The sequence below is a fragment of the Hyperolius riggenbachi genome, chromosome 9, assembly GCF_040937935.1.
Source record: "Hyperolius riggenbachi isolate aHypRig1 chromosome 9, aHypRig1.pri, whole genome shotgun sequence".
In the NCBI taxonomy this organism is placed as follows: domain Eukaryota; kingdom Metazoa; phylum Chordata; class Amphibia; order Anura; family Hyperoliidae; genus Hyperolius; species Hyperolius riggenbachi.
Genome location: NC_090654.1, coordinates 31,049,047 through 31,069,904, shown reverse-complemented (window position 1 = coordinate 31,069,904; position 20,858 = coordinate 31,049,047). Strand labels below are relative to the sequence as shown.

Here is a 20,858-nt window from a genome sequence, read left to right as displayed (position 1 = left end):
GTGTACCCGGGTCACTCCTGTCCCCCGCTGGATGGCCTGGTACTCTGGCAGAGTTGCGCTTCGTAGCGCATGACCCGCCGTGCACTGCCGTGGATGGGAGCATTCGGCGCCTGCAGTAGTTACTGTGCAGAATGTTCAAGGCCAAGGGAACGCGAGTGGGGCACACGCAGGGCTGGCCACACATGCATGACTTGGCCTGAGTGCTCGGCCATCCTGCAGGGGCCAAGTGGCCTCAAGGGAGCTGGAGGAAGCCCCCGGTAAGTACGAAACCTGAGGCTTTGTTCGTCTCAGGTACACTTTAAAGAGATTCTGAAGTCTCTTTTTTGCACTGATTTTCTCATATCAGCCTGTTAAGAGTTAATGCCAGAGTTAAATAGTCACATCCCTGCGGCAGATGGCTGATTTATTACCTAGAAAGTAACCTGCAAAGTTCTATGACTTTGCAGGTTGCAGATCATGCTGCCCTGACACGCAGGGCTTTTCTTCCTGGAGAGGCTGAGCTTTGAGCTGTAGCTCTGCCTCTCTGCAATCAATCTCTGCGAATCTCCGCCTCCTCTCCACCCCTCTCAGTGAAAGACTGAGGGGAGGAGGCGGAGATCCAAAGAGATTGACTGCAGAGGAGGCAGAGCTACAGCCTAAAGGCCCATACACACGTCATATTTTTTTAAACGACGGGTTGTTTGAACGCCAAATCGGGCGTGTGTACAGTCCATCGTTCAGCTGATAAGACTGACCAGTCTTATCAGCTGAACGGCGGACTGTACACATGCCCGATTTGGCGTCCGAACGACGGAACGTCCAAACAACCCGTCGTTTAAAAAAATCCGACGTGTGTATGGGCCTTAACCACTTGCCGACCAGGGGAATTATCAGTGATCGGTGCTGAGTGGGCTCTCCAGCCCGCAGCACCGATCAGGAGTGAGCCAGGGCGATCAGACTACCCCCCTTTTTTCCCCACTAGGGGGATGTCCTGCTGGGGGGGTCTGATCGCCACCGGCTGCATTTGCTTAGCGGGGGGGGGGGGGGGGGGCTCTTCAAAGCCCCCCTCCGCAGCGTTCTCCGCCGTCTCGCCCGCTCCTTCCCTCTCCTTCCCCCTGTGAGCTGCGAAGGACGGATATCCGTCCTGCGCATTGAAGGATAGGCTTCAGCCTATCATATGCCGGCGATCCCAGGCCAATCAGAGGCTGAGGATCGCCGATCTGCCTTACGGCGCTGCTGCGCAGCAGCGCCGTATGATGTAAACAGCGGGGATTTCTTCCCCGCCTGTTTACATTTTGCCGGCGAGCCGCGATCGGCGGCTCTCCGGCTGTTCACGGAGACACCCTCCGTGAACTGACATGGAAAGGCCGCTCGAGAGCGGCCGTTTCCATGGTAACCCGCAGACGACCAGTTTACGCCAATTGGCGTTAGCTGGTCGTCAAGAGGTTAAGGCTCAACACACCATACAATCTTACCACTTTCATGTAGTATAAGAGCTTATCCAATCAATTCTAGGTATTTTCAATCTGTTGGTCCTTATACTACATAGATTTGGTAAATCTGTACAACCAAGATTGTATGGCGTGTGTTGAGCCTAAAGCTCTGCTTCATTGAGGAAGTAAAGCCCCGCGAGCCCCGTGAGCTTTGCAGGGCTAATCATGATTTCACTTAGGCATTAACTCTTAACAAGCTGGTATGAGAAAATAAGGGAAAAAAGACTTCAGAGTCTCTTTAAAGCTTGATAAAAACAAAACAAAACAAAAAAAAAACCTTGAAAATGCAAAAAAATTGAATTTCACCCACTTATTAAAAGGCCTTGGAAAGTGATTTGGATTGGATTTCCATCACCATGGTTGATGTTGCTGTAGGTTCTGGAGTATCTCACCTGCAATGTTCCACTGCAGAAGATGGTAATCAATTCAAGTTTATGCAAATGCTATGCTGATTTTACATCAGATTGGAATTGGACCAATCAAAACTCAACGCTGGGTTAAGCAATCGTAGCCTTCTGTAACAGAACTTGTACTGTTTGGATTTATATAACCCACACAGCAACACTACCCATGGCCATTGTGGAGGTGGGCAAGAGATGTAATTTGGGGGCCCTGAGTTTGGGTTGATCGGGTTTTCCGGGGAAGGAAAATTTCAGGCACATCCTACACTTCAGCTCAATCTGATTTTGTCTTTTTTTCCCTTTTTTTGTTTCAGGACTTGATTACATTGGGGGTGAGGGGTCAGATGATCCCAGAAAATTAACTTCAGCTCCTGGTATGAGACATCCAGGTGCTCAGTGCCCCTGATGACCCTTTTATTTCTGATTGTTGTGTGTATCTAACTCCGCCCACACCAGCTCGCGGGACGCAATGTGTGTTAGAGCCGCTGGCGTTGGGCGGATAAAACGCAGCCTGGACTCCCAGCTCGGATGGTAAAAGTTTTTTTGTGTGTCAATTTCAGATTCGGTGGGAGGGGGTAGCTCTCCAATGCCGGCTAAAATCCTCGTTCTCTCAACAGCCACTGGGAGTCCATTAGTCAAACTTGGAGCAATGAGCAACGGTCTCTACGTCTGGGGAAAAAATGGCATACGAGTGTTTTCATAAAATATGCACTGGACGCAATGGGCAAACGAACACACTGCAGTTATTACAGCTGAGCAAACATGACAGCCATGTTTAATTTCATGAACTCAGGGATCCCTTAGTTCGGGAGGGGGGGGGGGGGGAGGGGCAACTCCCACTGATTGCTCAGTGTGACACAGACCCCACTAAAGATCTGATAGAAATAAGTGGATTATTAATTGGCTACCAACGTCTCACATGAACCACAGTGATTCTTTTGCCCTGCCTGTCCAAGCGTGTTTTTTTTTTTTTTTTTTTTTTTTTTTTATAATTGCTACTGATAGTGCCTTACGTAAAAACTGCTTCTAGCGTGTGGTTAATTGTAGCATTAGATTCTCTTTGCTGTGCGGAGATGGTGGTTGGTAGTTTAAAGAGAAAAAGTGTTTGAAATTCCTTTTAATCTTTCTACTGCAACGTTTCCTGCTCAGAGAAAATGAGAAATTAACGAAGCGGACTTCCTTAGAGCAACTTGTAAGATTCACAAGAATGCCTTCCTGACTGATTTTTACTGTTGGTGATTATGAAGTAACAGTATGGCCGGAATTTTTCCCACATATTTTGGACTCCATTGGTTTTATGGTATGAAGCATCTTCGTCCAAAAATATGTCCTAGGTTTAAAGTGCTGATGATTCTTGAATAACTCACCCCAACATGCATTCAGCGGTTGCATCCCAACAAGGGTAATGCCAGACCTAAAAGCAAAAATAACTTGTGCTTAAAGGAATACTTAAGTCTATTTACTCACCCGGGGCATCCCTCAGCCCCCTGAAGCTGGATGGTGCCCTTGCAGCCCAGCTCCGATCGTCCTGTCCCCGCCGGCGGCTACTTCCGGGTTCGGCGACAGCCGCCGACAGGGTGGGAACGCGAGTGATTTTCCACCTTCCCAGCCGCTATATCACCCTCTATGCTGCTATGGCATATATGTTATACGCTATAGCAGTATAGAGGGTGGTATAGCGGCTGGGAATGCGGAAAATCACTCGCGTTCCCACCCTGTCGGCGGCTGTCGCCGAACCCGGAAGCAGCCGCCGGCGGGGACAGGACGATCGGAGCTGGGCTGCAAGGGCACCATCCAGCTTCAGGGGGCTGAGGGATGCCCCGGGTGAGTAAATATTTTTTTTTTTTTAGACTTAAGTATTCCTTTAAAGAAAATCTGTAACTTAAAAAAACAAACCCTCTGGAGGATACTTACCTCGGGAGGAGAAAGCCTCTGAATCCTGATGAGGCTTCCCCCATCCTCCGAAGCCTCGGCAATCCAGTGTTGGAAGGCCCCAAACACTGGGGAAGTAAATATTAACCTACTGTGATCCAGCACAGTAGCGGCATTCCGATCAGACTCAGGTGGAAAAAGCCGAGCCCAATTGGGTCTGCTCTACTCCACTGGTGCCTCACTCCTGCGCAGTAGAGGACCTGGTCGGACTCTATCTCCGCCTGAGCTGAATCGGAAAGCCGCTACTGCGCTGGAGCCGGGAAAGGTAAATATTGTAGGCACGCCTGCACCACAGCTGACATCGTTTTTGGCTGTGGTTTCGGGGGCCTCCAGAGCTTGGATAGCTGGGACGGGGGAAGCCTCATCAGAATCCAGAGGCTTCCCCCTACTGAGGTAAGTATCCCTCGGAGGGTTTTTGTTTTCTTACAGATTTTCTTTAATGGTGATGGCCATAAAAGATGGACAGCTAGAGGCTTTGCTTGGCATTATTTCTTTCCATTCCAGGGTCAAAGATGAATTTTTAGGTTTTCAGTAGTAGGCACAAATTTTGTGAATCTTGCAAAATGCTCTCTTTGCTCTACGTATTGGTGGTTTGCAAATACCTTGTTAAAGACACTTTTCCGAGTTTCTGAAGATACTGATCTTACCGGTAAAGCATCACGCCACCCAGATCTTCTATATCAGTGATTTGGTAGAGAAGATTGTCCAGTTGTGCCTTCCATCTGTGGGGATTTCTGAGGTCTCTGGCGCAATCTCTGCATTCCTGCCGCGCTTATGATGAGCTCCTCCTCTTCCTGCTGGATTTTTCCTTTTTTGATGGAGAATTCAGCAGGAGCAAGTAACCTCGTGGCAACCCGAGCTAGATGCAAGCTTTGTGAGGAATTACGACATATCTCAGCTTGAGTCCACTGGAGATGTTGGGAACTCAATGGTAACAGCCCGATGGACACCACCTGTATTTGAAATCTTCCTTTATGGAATGGTGGACTTTTAAAGCCAACCTGAGCTAAAGCTCGGATGAATAACATTGCATAAACCTAAGGAGAGGGAAGCCTCTGGATCCTTCAGAGACTTCCCACACTGTCCTCTGCCGCTGTCCATGACTCTCCTTAACATCAGGGTTCCTCCTCTGGCACAAGCGGTTTCCTGTGCAGGTGCAGTATGGCCACACTCGTGCTTGATGAGGAGAGTGATCCTGATTGGATTACCGACATATCCTTTTCTTTGGAGGGTTCGAGGATCCAAAGGCTTCCCTCTTCTTAGGTATGTGATGTTTGACCTGAGCTTTGGCTCCGGAACACTTTAAAGAATACCTCAGGGAAGTTGATCTTGATTAGGGAGAGGGAGGTAAGTGTAATGCTACAATGTATACATCTGTAGATTGCAACCAATACAGATCTTAGCTTCTGAAGTTAGTGTCCCTCTGTATTTCTTGGTCGAGGTTCACATTGCACTGCTTGCTTGTAGAGATTTGGTTCTTTAGAGGTCCATGGGTAAATAGCAGACTCTTTCACATCTTGTAAGCCTGTAGTACAGCAACTAATATGGTTGATTTTGGAACCATAGAACTTCTGATGGTCCCATCACATGCAACATTAAACTTGCCTCCTCCCCAGTAATCTGAGAACACTTCCTGAGTTTTAAAGAGAACCCGAGGTGGGGTTCTAACAACGAAATCCCCATACAGAGGCTGGGTCTGCCTATAGAGCCCAGCCTCTGTTGCTATTAAGATTCCCCCTAAATCCCCACCTGCGCTCAGCGAGACCCGATAAATCACAGCCGCGCTGTGCGCATTGTGTTTACCACCTCCTGTCAGTCTCCGCTGCTCCCCCGCCTCCTGCATCGCTCCGGTCCTGTCTGCGTCCCTTCCCTCCAATCAGCGGGGAGGGAAGGGACGTGGGCGGGGACCGGAGCGATGCAGGAGGCGGGGGGAGTGGAGAGACTGGCATTATGGAGGTAAATACAGCCCGCTGCGACACGCTGTGTGTCGGCAGCGCGGCTCTGAATTATGGGGTCTCGCAGAGCGCAGGGGGGTCTTAGGGGGAGTCTAAATAGCATCAGAGGCTGGGCTCTATAGGCAGAACCAGCCTCTGTATGGGGATTTTGTTAGAACCCCACCTCGGGTTCTCTTTAAGATTTGGCAAGGTGTTTGGGTGGAGCCCTTTATACTGAATTCAGGACCCAAATGTGACCTAGTGATGTCCTTCATGAGCAATACAGCTTGAGCATCTTCTCCTCCTCCTAGCTTTGTATGCTACAAATGGAGAGAGCAGTTTGGGAGGCGCGGATGTGGGCAGCCTGGGTGTGGGGCACTGATCTGGGCAGCCTGGGGGGGGGAGGGGTGGGCAGTTCTGGGCAGTCTGGAATTTCCTGTCTGTGTCATTTTTGCAAGTACACTCTTTGGGTTCAGATTTCACCTAAAGGACTTCCACCCAAGCACCATTTTTTATTTTTTCAGTGAACACTCCTGACTAGTAGTCTTTGATATAAAGGTAGAAACTGTTCTTTCACCTGGTTTTAGTCACTTCTTTATCTCTGAGTGTCGACACTCAGTGAGGGCGGGGCTTCCTGTAACCGTTTGTGCTCCATTTTGTCATTAATCAGGTGCTTGGAGAACAGCGACAGAGGAGTGGGGGACGGAAGACTGGAATGAAGATGTAGGTAACATGGTGTGTAACGGATTATTGTAACTTTATAGAAAGTTGTTCAATCATACTTATAAGATGTTAAAGAGACTCTGAAGTCTCCCTAAAATGAGTTTGTTTTTTTTGTAGTTTAAAAACCTCATTAACATTATAGTCCCACCTAAAACGCCGCAGAACCGCAGCTGAAAACCCCCTCGATAACCCCAAACTCACGGGGGTACACGGCAGGAGACTTCCGCATAGAGGCAGCGCGGCTCTGCCTCTATGCGTGTCAATCAGCGCCGATCGCCGCCTCTCCCCGCCCCTCTTTCTTCCTTCACTGAGCGGGGCGGGGAGAGGCGGAGATACATGCTGATTGACGCGCATAGAGGCGGCAGCAAAATCCACGACCAAGAAAGTCCTGGATTTTGCCTGCCCTATACCCCCGTGAGTTAGGGGTGATCGAGGGGGTTTTCAGCCGCGGTTCTGCCGCATTTTAAGAGAGAGACTATGTTAATGAGGTTTTAACAATAAAAACCTCATTTTAGAGAGACTTCAGAGTCTCTTTAAAGGACACCCGAGGTGAAAAAAAGAGTGAAATAAACAATTGTATCTATCTTCCTTCTCCTAAAAATGGCTTTTTAAAGAGACTCTGTAACATTAAAAACCTCCCCTGGGGGGTACTCACCTCGGGTGGGGGAAGCCTCCGGATCCTAATGAGGCTTCCCACGCCGTCCTCTGTCCCACGGGGGTCTCGCTGCAGCCCTCCGAACAGCCGGCGACTGTGCCGACTGTCAGTTCAATATTTACCTTTGCTGGCTCCAGCGGGGGCGCTGTGGCGACTTTCGGCACGGAAATAGACGGAAATACCCGATCTTCGTCGGGTCCGCTCTACTGCGCAGGCGCCGGAAACTTGCGCCTGCGCAGTAGAGCAGACCCGACGGCGATCGGGTATTTCCGCCTACTTCGGCGCCGACAGCCGTCAGAGCGCCTGCGCAGGAGCCAGGAAGGTAAATATTACGTCACCGCTGCACGGACTCCACGGAGGGCTGCAGCGAGACCCCTGATGGATGGAGGACGGCGTGGGAAGCCTCATTAGGATCCGGAGGCTTCCCCCACCCGAGGTGAGTACCCCCCCAGGGGCCGTTTTGTCGTTACAGTTCCTCTTTAAGATATTCCACAGTTTTTTATTTTATTTTTAAATCTACTTTTTAAGTTTTTACAGTTTTGTTTTTGCTCAATGACATATTCATTGAAGTATGCCAGAGCTAAAATCTATAACACTTATCTCTTTCCTGCTTTCAGAAGCCATTTTCTGCTAGGAAAGTATTTTATAGTTGGATTTTCTTATTAGTGAGGGTCAGACTATAGTCTGACTCAGTCCTTACTCGGACAGGAACTGCCATTTACATACCTGATTCACTCTTTCAGGCAGAGAAAGAAAAAAAGGAACACAGCATAGTTATTAGTGTGCTAGGCACTGTACGTACAATTCTATCTCTTCATGTCACATGTCACCTCGGGTATCCTTTAATGTTTATCAATGAAAAACAGGATTGATTTTTCTTTATCGAAGTATAAAATATATATAATTTCATGTAAATACAAAGTGCAGCCAAGGATTCCTTGCTGAATAGGTGTTGGCTTACTAAACAGGAAGAGCCGCCAGGTCTCCTGTGTCAGAGGCAGAAGATGTCCCAATGCAGAGATTCAGCTGCTGTGGTCTAGTGCCTCCTCCAAGCCATAAAGAGCTGTAAACAGTAGTTCCTCTGCCTACCAAAAAAGCAAGGAGGCAGACAGGAGTTGTGACTTTTGAAGGCCAAGAATGTAAATTTTAATTGGTCAGAGAGCAATTTCCAACATCCCAGCCAAAACTTTCCAACACCCCATCTTCTGCCCTCCAGAAGATGAAATCACTGTTGTTCGAATTGGAGGAGCTCCAGATCTGTGTCTGGACATCGTATGCAGGAGGTCCAGTACTTATTATCCTTTTAAACTGACAAACAATTGATTGTATTTGTAAACATTGAGTTGACCTTTAATACATATTTAGGTTGTATTGTTGAGGTTGGAGGGAATGCATGCCAGTAGACCCTTTCTGGCTCTTATCTGTGGCCTCTAAGGGGGGACAGCGCATGCAATATTAACAGTTACTGCAGAGACTGCCTGTCGCTATAGTGACCGGCTGCTTTCCATGCAGGAGTAACTACAGCAGATGTCATTATGCTCTACCACCTATGTTCCCTTTGAGGACTCTCCATCTCTGGCCCCTTAAAGGACATCCAAGGGGAGAATAAGCTGATGAGAAAAACAATTGTATCTATCCTCCTTCTCCTAAAACTGACATTTTTAGCTATCCCACAGTTTTATGTTATATTTAAATCTAGTTTTTAAGTTTTTACTGTTTCATTGTCTCTGCTAAATGACACCTTCATTGAAGTATGCCAGAGCTCAAATCTATGAATTATTGACCCTTTTTATCTCTTATATATTCCTGCTCCAGGAAGCCATTTAATGACAGGAAAGTGTTTTATGGCTTTAATTACTTATCCGTGAGGGTTATGCTATAGTCTGACCCAGCCTGACCTGGTACCGACCCCGATAGAAACTGTCACTTGCATACCTGATGTTTAACTCTTTCAAGCAGAGAAAGAAAAAAAGGAAGACAGCATAGTTATTAGTGTGCTGGGCACTGTACATACATATGTCTCTCATCATGTCACATGTAACCTCGGTTGTCCTTTAAGGATCTGAGACTTTTTTTTTTTTTTTTTGCTGAAAAAGACAAGCTTTGATTGTTTAAAAGTAATGACAGGATCAGAGCTCAGCCGGCCTCACAGTGAGCCGGCTGCAGCAGGCTCAGAGCAATGACTGCATAAGAGCGTGGCGGTGAGTAGTTGAAATCTATGCCCTGGCAGAAATAGGCCATAAACGGGGTATAGATTTCAACTACCTACAGGCAGAAGTGGTTATACACCTGAACTGGGAGGGACATGGGCACTGCCATATTTTATTTTAAACAATACCAGTTGCCTGGCTGTCCTGCTGATTACTTTGGCATCAGTAGTGTCTGAATCACACACCTGAAACAAGCATGCAGCCATTCCGGTCAGACTTCAGTCAGAAACATCTGCATGCTTTTTCAGGGACTATGGCTACAAGTATTAGTCAGCAGTATAGCCAGGCAACTCATATTGTTTAAAAGGAAATAAGTATTTCGGCCTTGATGCCCCTCTCACTTCAAGTGTGCATTAAGCAGATAAAATAACCTGGAGGGTCTGTAGTATTTAATCAGTATGATAATAAAAATGGCTGTCAAAGATTTATTGCAATACAGGAAGTTTAGCTATATTACTGTTTGAGTTTATTAAAAAAAAAAAAACTTGCTTTGCCCATCAGTGGATATAAGATTTCTGTAAATTTTAATTTCCTCAAAGGATACTTTAAGGCTGCTTACACACCAAGACGTTACAGGCGCACGTTAGTGCGCCTGTAACGCTCCCCCAACGCACAGCAATGTAACACAAGTGGGCTGTTCACACAGCCCACGTTGCGTTACATGTAACGCTGCACGTTCGGTGCAAAGTGCAGCATGCTACGGCGTTGGAGCGGCTATAGCCGCGTTAGACTGTTTGCACATGCGCAGTGGGGGGCGGAGAGGAGGCGGGGAGAGCCAGCTACAGTAGCCGCGCACATGGCTACTTAATATTCACTGCACTGGCGGTAGCTGATTGGCCGGCGGGACCACGTGATGCGGAGTGTCTCGCTCCGCATCACGTGGTCCCGCTGGCCAATCAGCGCCACTCTGGGAGACATTATAGGAATCGAGCCGCCGAACGCGGCTCACTCTACCGTCGGCTTTTGCAGCACCATACGTTGTGTTAGGTGCACGTTATGCGACCTTAACGTGGCACCTAACACAACGTCTTGGTGTGCAAGAAGCCTTACAGTAATTACTTTTCAAAAAGGACACCTAATGGGTGGGGGGGGGGGGGGGGGATTGAGGGGATTCTTACCACACCTCCCGGCTCTGCCATTTTCTCCAACTGTTCTCCGGTAATTATCCACATTGTCTGCTTCCTGGTTGGCGTGGTTGTGCCCTCCGACCCGGACATCCTATGCTGCACATGTGCAGTATGCCCTCCTCTTGGGCGGCTTGCAACCGCGCTCCCTGGCGCCGCAATATAACGTAAGCGCAGTTGCAAGGTGCGGTAAGCATCCGCACAACTCCCCATACACACATTAGGTGTCCTTTTTGAAAAATTACCTCTAAGGTATCCTTTAATGAACCATTTTGCTTGGAGTTCTTTTTTAACGATGTCTTTGTTCTTTATTTTCCCAGCTGTCAGAGACAAAGATTTTCACGGCGTCTAGCGTATCGTCTGTCCCGATGCCCTCGGAGAGTGTGACGATCACCGCGGGACAAAGGTCAGTACGCAGCAAAGTGCTCTCTTTCCACATTTCTGGGAATTAGTCACAGGAGTGACGCGTTGATCTCTCTTTTCTCTTCACAGGATTGACCTGGCTGTGCTGCTGGGGAAGAGTCCTTCTTTAGACACAGAATCCTCCAGTATGGACTCTTCACAGAATCCCACCCTGTCCCAGCCTCTTGTCTTCAGCAACTCCAAACAGGGTAGCTTGTCCCAGACCAGTCCCAGCAGCTCCTTCTCCCACCACAGCATGGTAAGGGGGATAACTGGTGTGTGTGTTGGGGGGAGACACCCTTATCAGTATTTTGACATCTGTCATCAGTGGAGAGATTGCTCAGATGCGCAGTTAATCTTCTCATTTCCCGCAGTGCCAATGTCTCACTAGTTAAAGGACAACTATCGTGGAAAATATTTTGGACTAGTCCATCTCTTAATGGGGGATTCTCAAGGATTTATTTATTTTCAAAAGCACTTAGTAAATGGCAGTTGCTCTGTCCAACTGCCAAAAAACTGTGTAGCGAACAGGGAAGCTGGCCAGCATCATTGTTTAAATCCTTTTTAGGGAATATCTTTATAAAGAATTAAAGCCTTGCTGAGAATCCCCTATGACGAGATGGACTAGTCCAAAACCTGTCACTTCTGTCAGATTTCTAGTACCTACTGTAAGTGACAGCAACATGGGAGAAAAGTAATTTAAGGCTCATTTTACTCTAGAAAAAAAAATGTACTTCTTATTTGTCTGTTTCCACATATTTTAAATTTTACAATTTTTTGCCATAGTGCCCCTTTAACCACTTGAGGACCCACCCTTTACCCCCCCTTAAGGACCAGCGCTGGTTTGAGTGATCTGTGCTGGGTGGGCTCTGCAGCCCCCAGCACAGATCAGGGTGCAGGCAGGGAGATCAGATTGCCCCCCTTTTTTCCCCACTAGGGGGATGATGTGCTGGGGGGGTCTGATCTCTCCTGCCTGCTGTGGGTGGCGGGGGGGGCACCTCAAAGCCCCCCTCCGCGGCGAAATCCTCCCCCTCCCTCTCCTACCTGGCCCCCTCCTGGAGATCCGGCTGCACAGGACGCTATCCGTCCTGTGCAGCCAGTGACAGGCTGTCTCCTGTCACATGGTGGCGATCCCCGGCCGCTGATTGGCCGGGGATCGCCGATCTGCCTTACGGCGCTGCTGCGCATCAGCGCCGTACAAATGTAAACAAAGCGGATTATTTCCGCTTGTGTTTACATCTAGCCTGCGAGCCGCCATCGGCGGCCCGCAGGCTATTCACGGAGCCCCCCGCCGTGATTTGACAGGAAGCAGCCGCTCGTACGAGCGGCTGCTTCCTGATTAATTAGGCTGCAGCTGGCGACGCAGTACTGCGTCGCTGGTCCTGCAGCTGCCACTTTGCCGACGCACGTTATGAGTGTGCGGTCGGCAAGTGGTTAAAGAAAACCCGAGGTGAGAGGGATATGGAGGCTGCCATATTTATTTCCCTTTAAACCATGCCAGTTGCCTGGAAGCCCTCCTGATCCTGTGTCTCTAATACTTTTAAATATTTTTAGCCATAGACCCTGAACAGGCATGCAGCAGAACAGGTACTCTGACTCAGCTGACTCTGGTTTTACTGGAATAGCCATATGCTTGTTCCAGGGTTTTGACTCAGACACTGCTTACGCAAGAAGATCAACAGGACAGCCAGGCAACTGGAATTGTTTACAAGGAAATAAATATGGCAGGCTCCACATACCTCTCACCTCGGGTTCCCTTTAATAAAGCGCTGGTTTTATTTATTTTATTTTAAAAAAAGACAGACTTACCAAGTTACACTTAAGCTGGCCATACACTGGCCCGATTTGCGGCCGTTTCGACAGCAGATTCGATCACTGGGATCGAATCTGCTGCCTATCGTTCGCGCTAAACGCACCTGCCGATCCGATTTCCTCCGAAAATCGGATCGGTCCGTCGATCGCGCCGCGCGGAAAAATACCGTCGATTGCCCGCGGGTAGGGAGCGCGTCGCTAGCGGCGGCCGATCCGATCAGGTATACATTACCTGACGCTGGCTCCCGGGCATCTTCTCTGTGTCTTCTCCGCTCTGTTCCTGCTTCCATCCTAGCGTACATTAACTTCCTGTGTCACTGCAGTGACCAGGAAGTTCAGATAGAGGGTGCTCTATTTGAATTTCCTGGTCACGGAGCGACACAGTGTACGCTGGGATGCGGTGCGGAGTGCAGAGCGGAAAAGAGGACCCGGAGCCAGCTTTAGGTAATGTATATGGGGGTTCAGGCGGCAGGAGCAGCTCAACAGATTGTGATCGGTTTCAGGCTGAAACCGATTCACAATCTGTTTGCAGTAAAGGCAGCCATACGATCCCTCTCTGATCAGATTCTATCAGATAGGGATCTGTCAGCTGGTCGATCTAATGGCAAATCGACCAGTGTATGGCTACCCTTATAAAACAAATCGGCACGGAGGAAGAGCAATGAGATGCAAATGTTTGAGTTCATGCAGGATTATGCAAATTATATATGCAGCTTGAAAATGCACCAATCAGTGTAAACCTTGGTGGGACTTGATTGGTCAGTTATTTGCATCTCGTTGATAAGCCTTAGTCAGCATTTATAGTAGCACTATTCTGGCAGATTCTCTTTATAATGTAACCGTACCTTTAAGTCATGAGGATTTTGCTCTGTTACCAATTTTGCTCTAGAGCAGTGATGGCTAACCTTGGCACTCCAGCTGTGGTGGAACTACAAGTCCCATGAGGCATTGCAATACTCTGACAGCTCTAAGCATAACTCGGGAAGGCAGAGGCATGATGAGATTTGTAGTTTTCTCAGAGCTGGAGTGCCAAGGTTAGGCATCACTGCCCCAGAGGTATTGATCATTTTTAGGTTGTATTGTGGAGTGGGGATTAGCATGCCAGTTGACCCTTTTTGGCTTATCGGTGGCCTCTAAGGGGGACAGCGCATGCAATATTAGCAGTTACTGCAGAGACTGCCTGTCGCTATATCGACTGGTTGCTTCCATGCTGAGTAACTACAGCAGATGTCGTCACCCACTTATTATAGTGTTGTGCAGGAGAACTCTGTTAAAACTCCATTTTACTTCTTAAATACTGGAGTTTTTTCCTGTTATTTATTTATAAGTTATTTATCTTACAGCTGAATTTTCACAAATCATTTCTGTTTTAAGAACGCAAAATTAAATTCAGTGCAGCATGTTAATAGGATGTGTAGATTACAAACACTAAACAGTCAAACATGACAGAGGAGGGATTTTTTTTTCTTTTATCAGGTTAACAGCCTACAGCTACACACTCATTTTTATCCTGTTGGCCCGAGATAACTGTTAGTTCGACTGGTCAATATGGCTGCATCAAACTTTGTTGTAATACACTGTGATGTATATGGTTTTATAATGAAAAGGAAATTGAGAGCCCAAATGGTGCTGTATGTCAGAATAATGATATGAGTATATATAAATGGGGTACTCACAAAAGTGGGTTACCGCTAAGGTAACCACTAAAATTGCAGTTGGGGAGATTAGACCCCATCCCACTCAGGTTAAAGAGTCTGAAGCCTTAAAAAATACCGCTTTTTACTTGCCAGGTTGCTTAAAGGGATACTGTAGGGGTGTCGGGGGAAAATGAGCTGAACTTACCCGGGGCTTCTAATGGTCCCCCGCAGACATCCTGTGTCCGCGCAGCCACTCACCGATGCTCTGGTCCCGCCTCCGGTTCACTTCTGGAATTTCTGACTTTAAAGTCAGAAAACCACTGCGCCTGCATTGCCGTGTCCTCGATCCCGCTGATGTCATCAAGAGCGCACAGCGCAGGCCCAGTATGGTCTGTGTCTGCGCAGTACGCTCCTGGTGACATCAGCGGGAGCGAGGACACAGCAACGCAGGCGCAGTGGTTTTCTGACTTTAAAGTCTGAAATTCCAGAAGTGAACCGGAGGCGGGACCAGAGCATCGGTGAGTGGCTGCGCGGACACAGGATGTCTGCGGGGGACCATTAGAAGCCCCGGGTAAGTTCAGCTCATTTTCCCCCAACCCCCCTACAGTATTCCTTTAAGCAATAAGATCATGGCTGAAACGCCGCATTCCCGCGGCAGATCGATGTATTTATACCCCCCAAATCCCCGGGGGGGGGGGGGGGGGGGGAATTTGAGGATCGCTTCCTGGTAGAGGCAGAGCTTTGCGCTGTAGCTCTGCCTCTGCTGGAGTTAATCTCCGCATCTCCCCGCCCCTCTCAGTGAAAGAAGACTGCTGCGGGAATGGGGCGTTTCAGCTATGATCTTATTGCTTAACAAAACTGGCAAGTTAAAATGAGGTGTTTTTTTGGGCTTCAGACTCTCTTGTCGCTGTCCATAAATGTAGAAAAAGGGGTAACACCCCTCCACCGAGGGTGGACTTTAGATTTCAAACAATATTAGAACAGAGGCGCCGGATGAGCATAAAACAAAAACATAAGGGAGGTAGTGGTGAACTTAACTCAACAGTCAAGGGTCCACTGAAAACAATTTATTTTATCAAATTGCTCCACAAATGATTTGCAGCGTGTTTCACGGGTTACAGCCGCTTCATCAGGCAACAAAAAGAGCTGAACCGCAGTCTCAGTAGGTATGAGCGCCTCTAGAGGTGCAGATTTTATGCTTATTTGGCACCCCTGTTTTAATATTGTTTGATGGTTTTATGATTTATAGTGTCCATAGTTTTAATGTGACTTATTAAAAGGGATGTTTTAGTACTTGCATTGATTGTGTCTCCTTTAAAGGAGAACTGAAGCGAAAAAAAACGTATATATGATATGATGAAATGTATGTGTGGTACGGATAATTCCTAAAACATTAATAGCAAAGAAAGGAGTCTCATATTTTTATTTTCAGTTATGCAACTTTTTTATAGCATTGCATCATATTGTCATATTTGCAGTTTGCTCTGCTTTATAGTGTAACCACTTTACCCCCACGCGTACGCATTTCTCTGTCCCTTTTTCCATCCTTTCACCACCAGGGACGGAGAAATAGTAAAACTACACCCTAAAGCATTTTTCACATACAAATAAATTAGTTTTACACACAAAATTAACTCCTTACCTCCCACACTCCCCAATTTTTTTTCTTGTAATTTAAAAAATAAATTACAATTACAAAAAAATACATAAATAGTTACCTTAGGGACTGATAGGGACTGAACTTTTTAAATATTTATGTGAAGAGGGTATAACACACTTTATAAACTATGGGCTTGTAATTAGGGATGGACGCAAAACTGCAAAAAAATGCACCTTTATTTCCAATTTAAATACTGGCGCCAAACATTGTGATAGGGACATAATTTAAACGGTTTTATAACCGGGACAAAAGGGCAAATATATTTCATGGGTTTTAATTACAGCAGCATGCATTATTTAAAAACTATAAAGGCCAAAAACAGAAAAATAATTTTTTCCCACATTTTTTCCTATTTTCCCATTAAAGCCTATTTAGAATAAAATAATTCTTGGCATAATGTCCCACCTAAAGAAAGCCTAATTGGTGGCAAAAAAAAACAAGATATAGTTCATTTCATTGTGATAAGTAATGATAAAGTTATAGACGAATGGAAGGAGTGCTGAAAGGAGAAAATTGCTCTGGTGGTCAAGGGGTAAAACCCCTCAGTGGTGAAGTGGTTAAAATGCAGAGTGTGGTCTGCAGAGCTAATGTCCCTTTCAACTTGCATGCAGTAATCGCCTTATTTGATGCTGTCTATCACTGTTTCTTTGATGTACAAGTGCTCAGAAAGCAGCATCCAAAGTGGTCATGGAGCTCAGAGAAGCTCAAGTGAAGTTTCTTAAATGACACCTGAGGCGAAAATAAACGAATGAAATAAACAATTGTATCTATCTTCCTTCTCCTAAAAATTACTGTTTAGAGTGGATCCGAGATAAACTTTTACTCATTGCATAATTGTGTTCCTTACATATAGTTTATAGGGCATTCCTCAAGCCAAATACTTTTTTGTTTTGTTTTAATACTCGAATTGCCTATAAACTATACAAGCCTCGCCCACAGCTTTTTCAGAGTGCCTTGGCACTGTAGCAAGGGCTTATGGGAGCTCAGTCTGTGCAGGAGGAGGAGGAGGTTACTAGCCAGGGGTTTCAGAGGCAGAGGGGAGGAGGAGAAGGGACTGAATTTACACACAGGCAAGCTGATATAATCTCCAGCCCTTTGCCTGTGACAATGTAACAAACAGAACATGGCTGCCCTCGTATCACAGGAATAAATAATCATAAACTGTTGAAGTTGTTTGCAGCTAGATTTGCTGTGTAAACTATCTAAACTTTAGAAAAGATAAATAGACCAGTTACTTGTTCTAGTTAGTTTTTCATCTCGGATCCGCTTTAAACTGGAACAAATACTGGTGGAGGTACCTTTGTTTGAAATACTTAAACACATTCTAAGAAGGGGACTAAGAAGGTGAGGCAGTATTAGTCTTACATCGCCATGATCCGCTTAAAATATCTAAACTTTAGATATATAGACAAGTTACTTGTTATAGTTTTTCATCTCGGATCCGCTTTAAGATTTTCCACAATTTTATTTTATGTTTAAATCTACTTTTTAAGTTTTAACTGTTTTATTGTTTTTGCTCAATGAAGTATGCCAGAGCTAAAATGTATAAACTATTGACCCTTTTTATCTCTTTCCGGCTCTCAGAAGCCATTTTCTGCTAGGAAAGTGCTTTATAGTTGTAATTTCTCATCAGTGCGGGTCATACTGCAGTCACTTCCTGTTTGAGTCAGGACTGAGTCAGCCACTTGCATACCTGATATTTAAAGAGGAGCTGTTAGGTATAAGGTCTCAGAGAAAATAAACACATATATCAGTAGCTAAAGATTGGCTGTACTTACATTACATATGCATTTCACTGTCCACGTTTGTACTTCACAGAATTTGTATATAGTATATGCAGAGATTGATGCTCCTGACAGCTCATGGCAGGTTCCATGTTTGTCTGTCTCCTATGAAGCCAAATGTGTCGTCATGTCCTGCCTGCTTCCTGATCACAGAAAAGCTCGTAATGAATAACACTAGTGTGCAGTGAATATTAATTAGCCATGTGGCTAGGAACAATAGCGGACTCCTGCAGTGTACTCTGCCCGGAGATTTTTCAGTGCTGTGCGCTGGACTGAGTTACAAGCTGCTGAAACTTGATCCTGTAACTTCTCCTTAGCAGCCGAGGGGAGGGCCCCAGAATGCTTTGCAGTATGGTATGCGGCTTGCGTCCTCTTAAAGAGCTTGGGTCTAACAGCTTTGCTGATAAGCACACATCAAATGAAAGAGAGATTTTTATCTTCACTATTGCCTTTTTGGCTTCCATCTAAACTGTTTAACACAGGAGAATAGAGGTTTAAATTAGCTTCTGCAGCCTGACAGTTACTCTTTAACTCTTTCGGGCAGTGAAAGAAAAAAAGGAACACCGCCTAGTCATTTGTGTGCTAGGCGCACTGTACATACACGTCTATCTCATCATGTCACATGTCACTTCAGGTATCCTTTAACTCTTCCTGTACTGGAAACTATGACTTGTTTTTTAGCTATTAATGTTCTATTTCTTAGCTATGCTACACATACAATTCATTATATCATACGTTTTTTTCGCTTCAGTGTTGCTTTAAAACCCTTTATTTGCGGTTGTATCGCTTGTATTGTATTCTAGTATACACGCTATTGTAAACTGCGTCCCAAGAGGCAGCATTTTTTAAAGCAAACTTGTAAGGCAGTACAGAAAGTCGCTAATGGGATTATCCTATCTGCCACAGGTCAGCATGCTCAGTAAGGGCTTTGGAGATGGAGACCACAAGGGCGGCAGCACCACCGGATCCCAATTCTTGGAGCAATTTAAGACGGCGCAGGCTCTGGCCCAGCTGGCGGCTCAGCACTCCCAGTCTGACTCCTCCAGTAACAACACGTGGGACCTCGGCTCCTCGCCGCAGCCACCCTCCCTGGGGCAATTTGGTGAGTTCATCTGGGGTAAAGCTATATTGGGATCCGGCATAATAATGTAAAACCGGCTGCTACTGTCTGTACGTATGTCATGCACCGCCCAGCTCAGATTGGCTGTAATGCAAAGTCTTTCTGCTCCGCACACCCCCTGCTGCCCCGTACTGATTGGTTAGCTCATGGTGCGCTCACTACTGCCCTGCGCAGCATAGCACAATCCACCATCTCATTTTTATATATTTGACAGTAGCGTTATGTAGTTATATAATCTGTCTTCTGATCCACTGAAGAATTCCAGTAACCCATCGGATATGGAAAGAAATGTGTGGTGTGATTTGGTTTAATTAAAAACCTAATGAAATTCCAAAGATCAATGAGGAAAATGCACTGGTTCTTCTTTTGCACTGGAGAGCTGAGGCCTTACTACTTGCGGTTGCATTCCCTGCAGCTTCTAAGGGGCCTGGGCATTTGGGGTGGGGCGATGGGAGATTTCTTACCATCCCTCCAGTGAGTGCTTTTTTTATCCAGAGCATTACATTGGTTGAGGAAATGTTGGACACGAGTTGATCAATGTCTGTTCCTCTTTGTTTCTTCAGACCTCAAGAGCTCTCAAGATCCTTTCAACAAGCGCCAGACCTTCCCCCAAGCTGCTGCCATGATGGATGTGTATCTTCAGGATAAACCGCCTGTGACGAGTACGCCATCCAGCGTGCCAGTGTGCCCCTCGTCTCCCCTCACCGGCAAGCCCGGCCACCAACCGCAGATGTCCCCAGTGTCGTCTGAGAACCAATCAGGAAGCCCACAACCTGCCCACCACAAGATGAAGGTGCAGAAGAAGAAGGCCTCGCTCACGTCTAAGGTCAGATTGTTTACTTTTTGTTGTATTATTATTTATATAGCACCAACATCTTCCACAGCGCTGTGCAGAGTGTATTGTCTTGTCACTTCCCTGTCCCTCAGAGGGGCTCACAATTTAATCCCTACCATAGCCATATGTCTATGTATGTTTAGGGGGAGGCCAATTAACTTATCTGCATGTTTTGCGAGGAAACCAGAGTGCCTGGGGGAAACCCACACAGACACAAGGAGACCATACAAACTCCATGCAGATAGTGCCCTGGCTGGGTTTTCAAACCGTGGTTTTAATGCTGGAAGGTGAGAGCACTAACCATTACTCCATTGTGGTGTAGATGTGACAACACCAAGCAATAGCCAAACTTTTGTTTCTGAGGCGCTACACCTGCTATTGCCGAAATTCTGTTTTGTCCCCACGTTTATTGCCCGATGAAGCGGGCTTGGCCTGCGAAACACGGTGCACTGCACTTTTTGGGGTACTATATAGTGAATGCGATTGCTACTATTCAGACAGTCTTTCGTGTCTGCTTTATGGAGGTAAGTCCACCACTTCCTCCAAGCAAATTTTAAAGGTTTTATCCATTTTTATCCTGCTGGCGCCTCTGTTCTCCTACTGCTAAACCTTTGTTTCGGACATTTCTCAGTTCTCTAAAGCTCAGTGCAAGGCCATGTGGCTGTCGGCTTCATTTCACAAGATCGTTATCGCTCATCCCTAAGCACTATTATTTATTGCAGCAACTTGGTTTTTGTTTTGGGTTTTTTTAACCACCGCCTATATTGTCGTATTCAGATTCCAGCTCTGGCGGTGGAGATGCCGGGAACAGCTGACATCTCTGGGCTCAACCTGCAATTTGGTGCTCTGCAGTTCGGATCAGAGCCGGTGTTACAGGATTATGAGGCCTCTCCTACGACGAACGCGGCCGTGAGCCAATCACAGAACAGCTTGTATACCAGCCCATCAAGGTATGGAACACCACTCGCCCTTTACTCCGCCATTGCCTTTAAGCAGACTTGATTGTGTGACAATAAGAATGTCCCTCTACTGCTTGCCGATATAGTTATTCTACCTGCCTTAATACCAGAGTACTGTCATCTGTGGCATGATCAAGATTCAATAAAGCTAGTACTGGAAGCAGCCATGTCGCTTGGTTCTCCTGTCCAGTTCAGAGA

General features: G+C 46.5%; 1 protein-coding gene across 11 annotated transcripts in view; it reads left to right on the top strand.

The window, feature by feature from the left end:
• Window positions 1-20,858, top strand: part of UBAP2L (ubiquitin associated protein 2 like) — a 92,451-nt gene that overhangs the window by 36,219 nt on the left and 35,374 nt on the right. For 5 of the 11 annotated variants that reach the window (XM_068252351.1, XM_068252353.1, XM_068252348.1 and 2 more), the window contains exons 9-15: window positions 2,188-2,247; window positions 6,410-6,474; window positions 10,772-10,857; window positions 10,944-11,112; window positions 18,653-18,848; window positions 19,430-19,692; window positions 20,479-20,651. In XM_068252351.1, the coding sequence (XP_068108452.1) occupies window positions 2,188-2,247; window positions 6,410-6,474; window positions 10,772-10,857; window positions 10,944-11,112; window positions 18,653-18,848; window positions 19,430-19,692; window positions 20,479-20,651 (1,012 nt within the window). The remainder of the gene's footprint in view (window positions 1-2,187; window positions 2,248-6,409; window positions 6,475-10,771; window positions 10,858-10,943; window positions 11,113-18,652; window positions 18,849-19,429; window positions 19,693-20,478; window positions 20,652-20,858) is intronic. The other 6 variants (XM_068252358.1, XM_068252349.1, XM_068252357.1 and 3 more) reach the window with 3 other exon arrangements.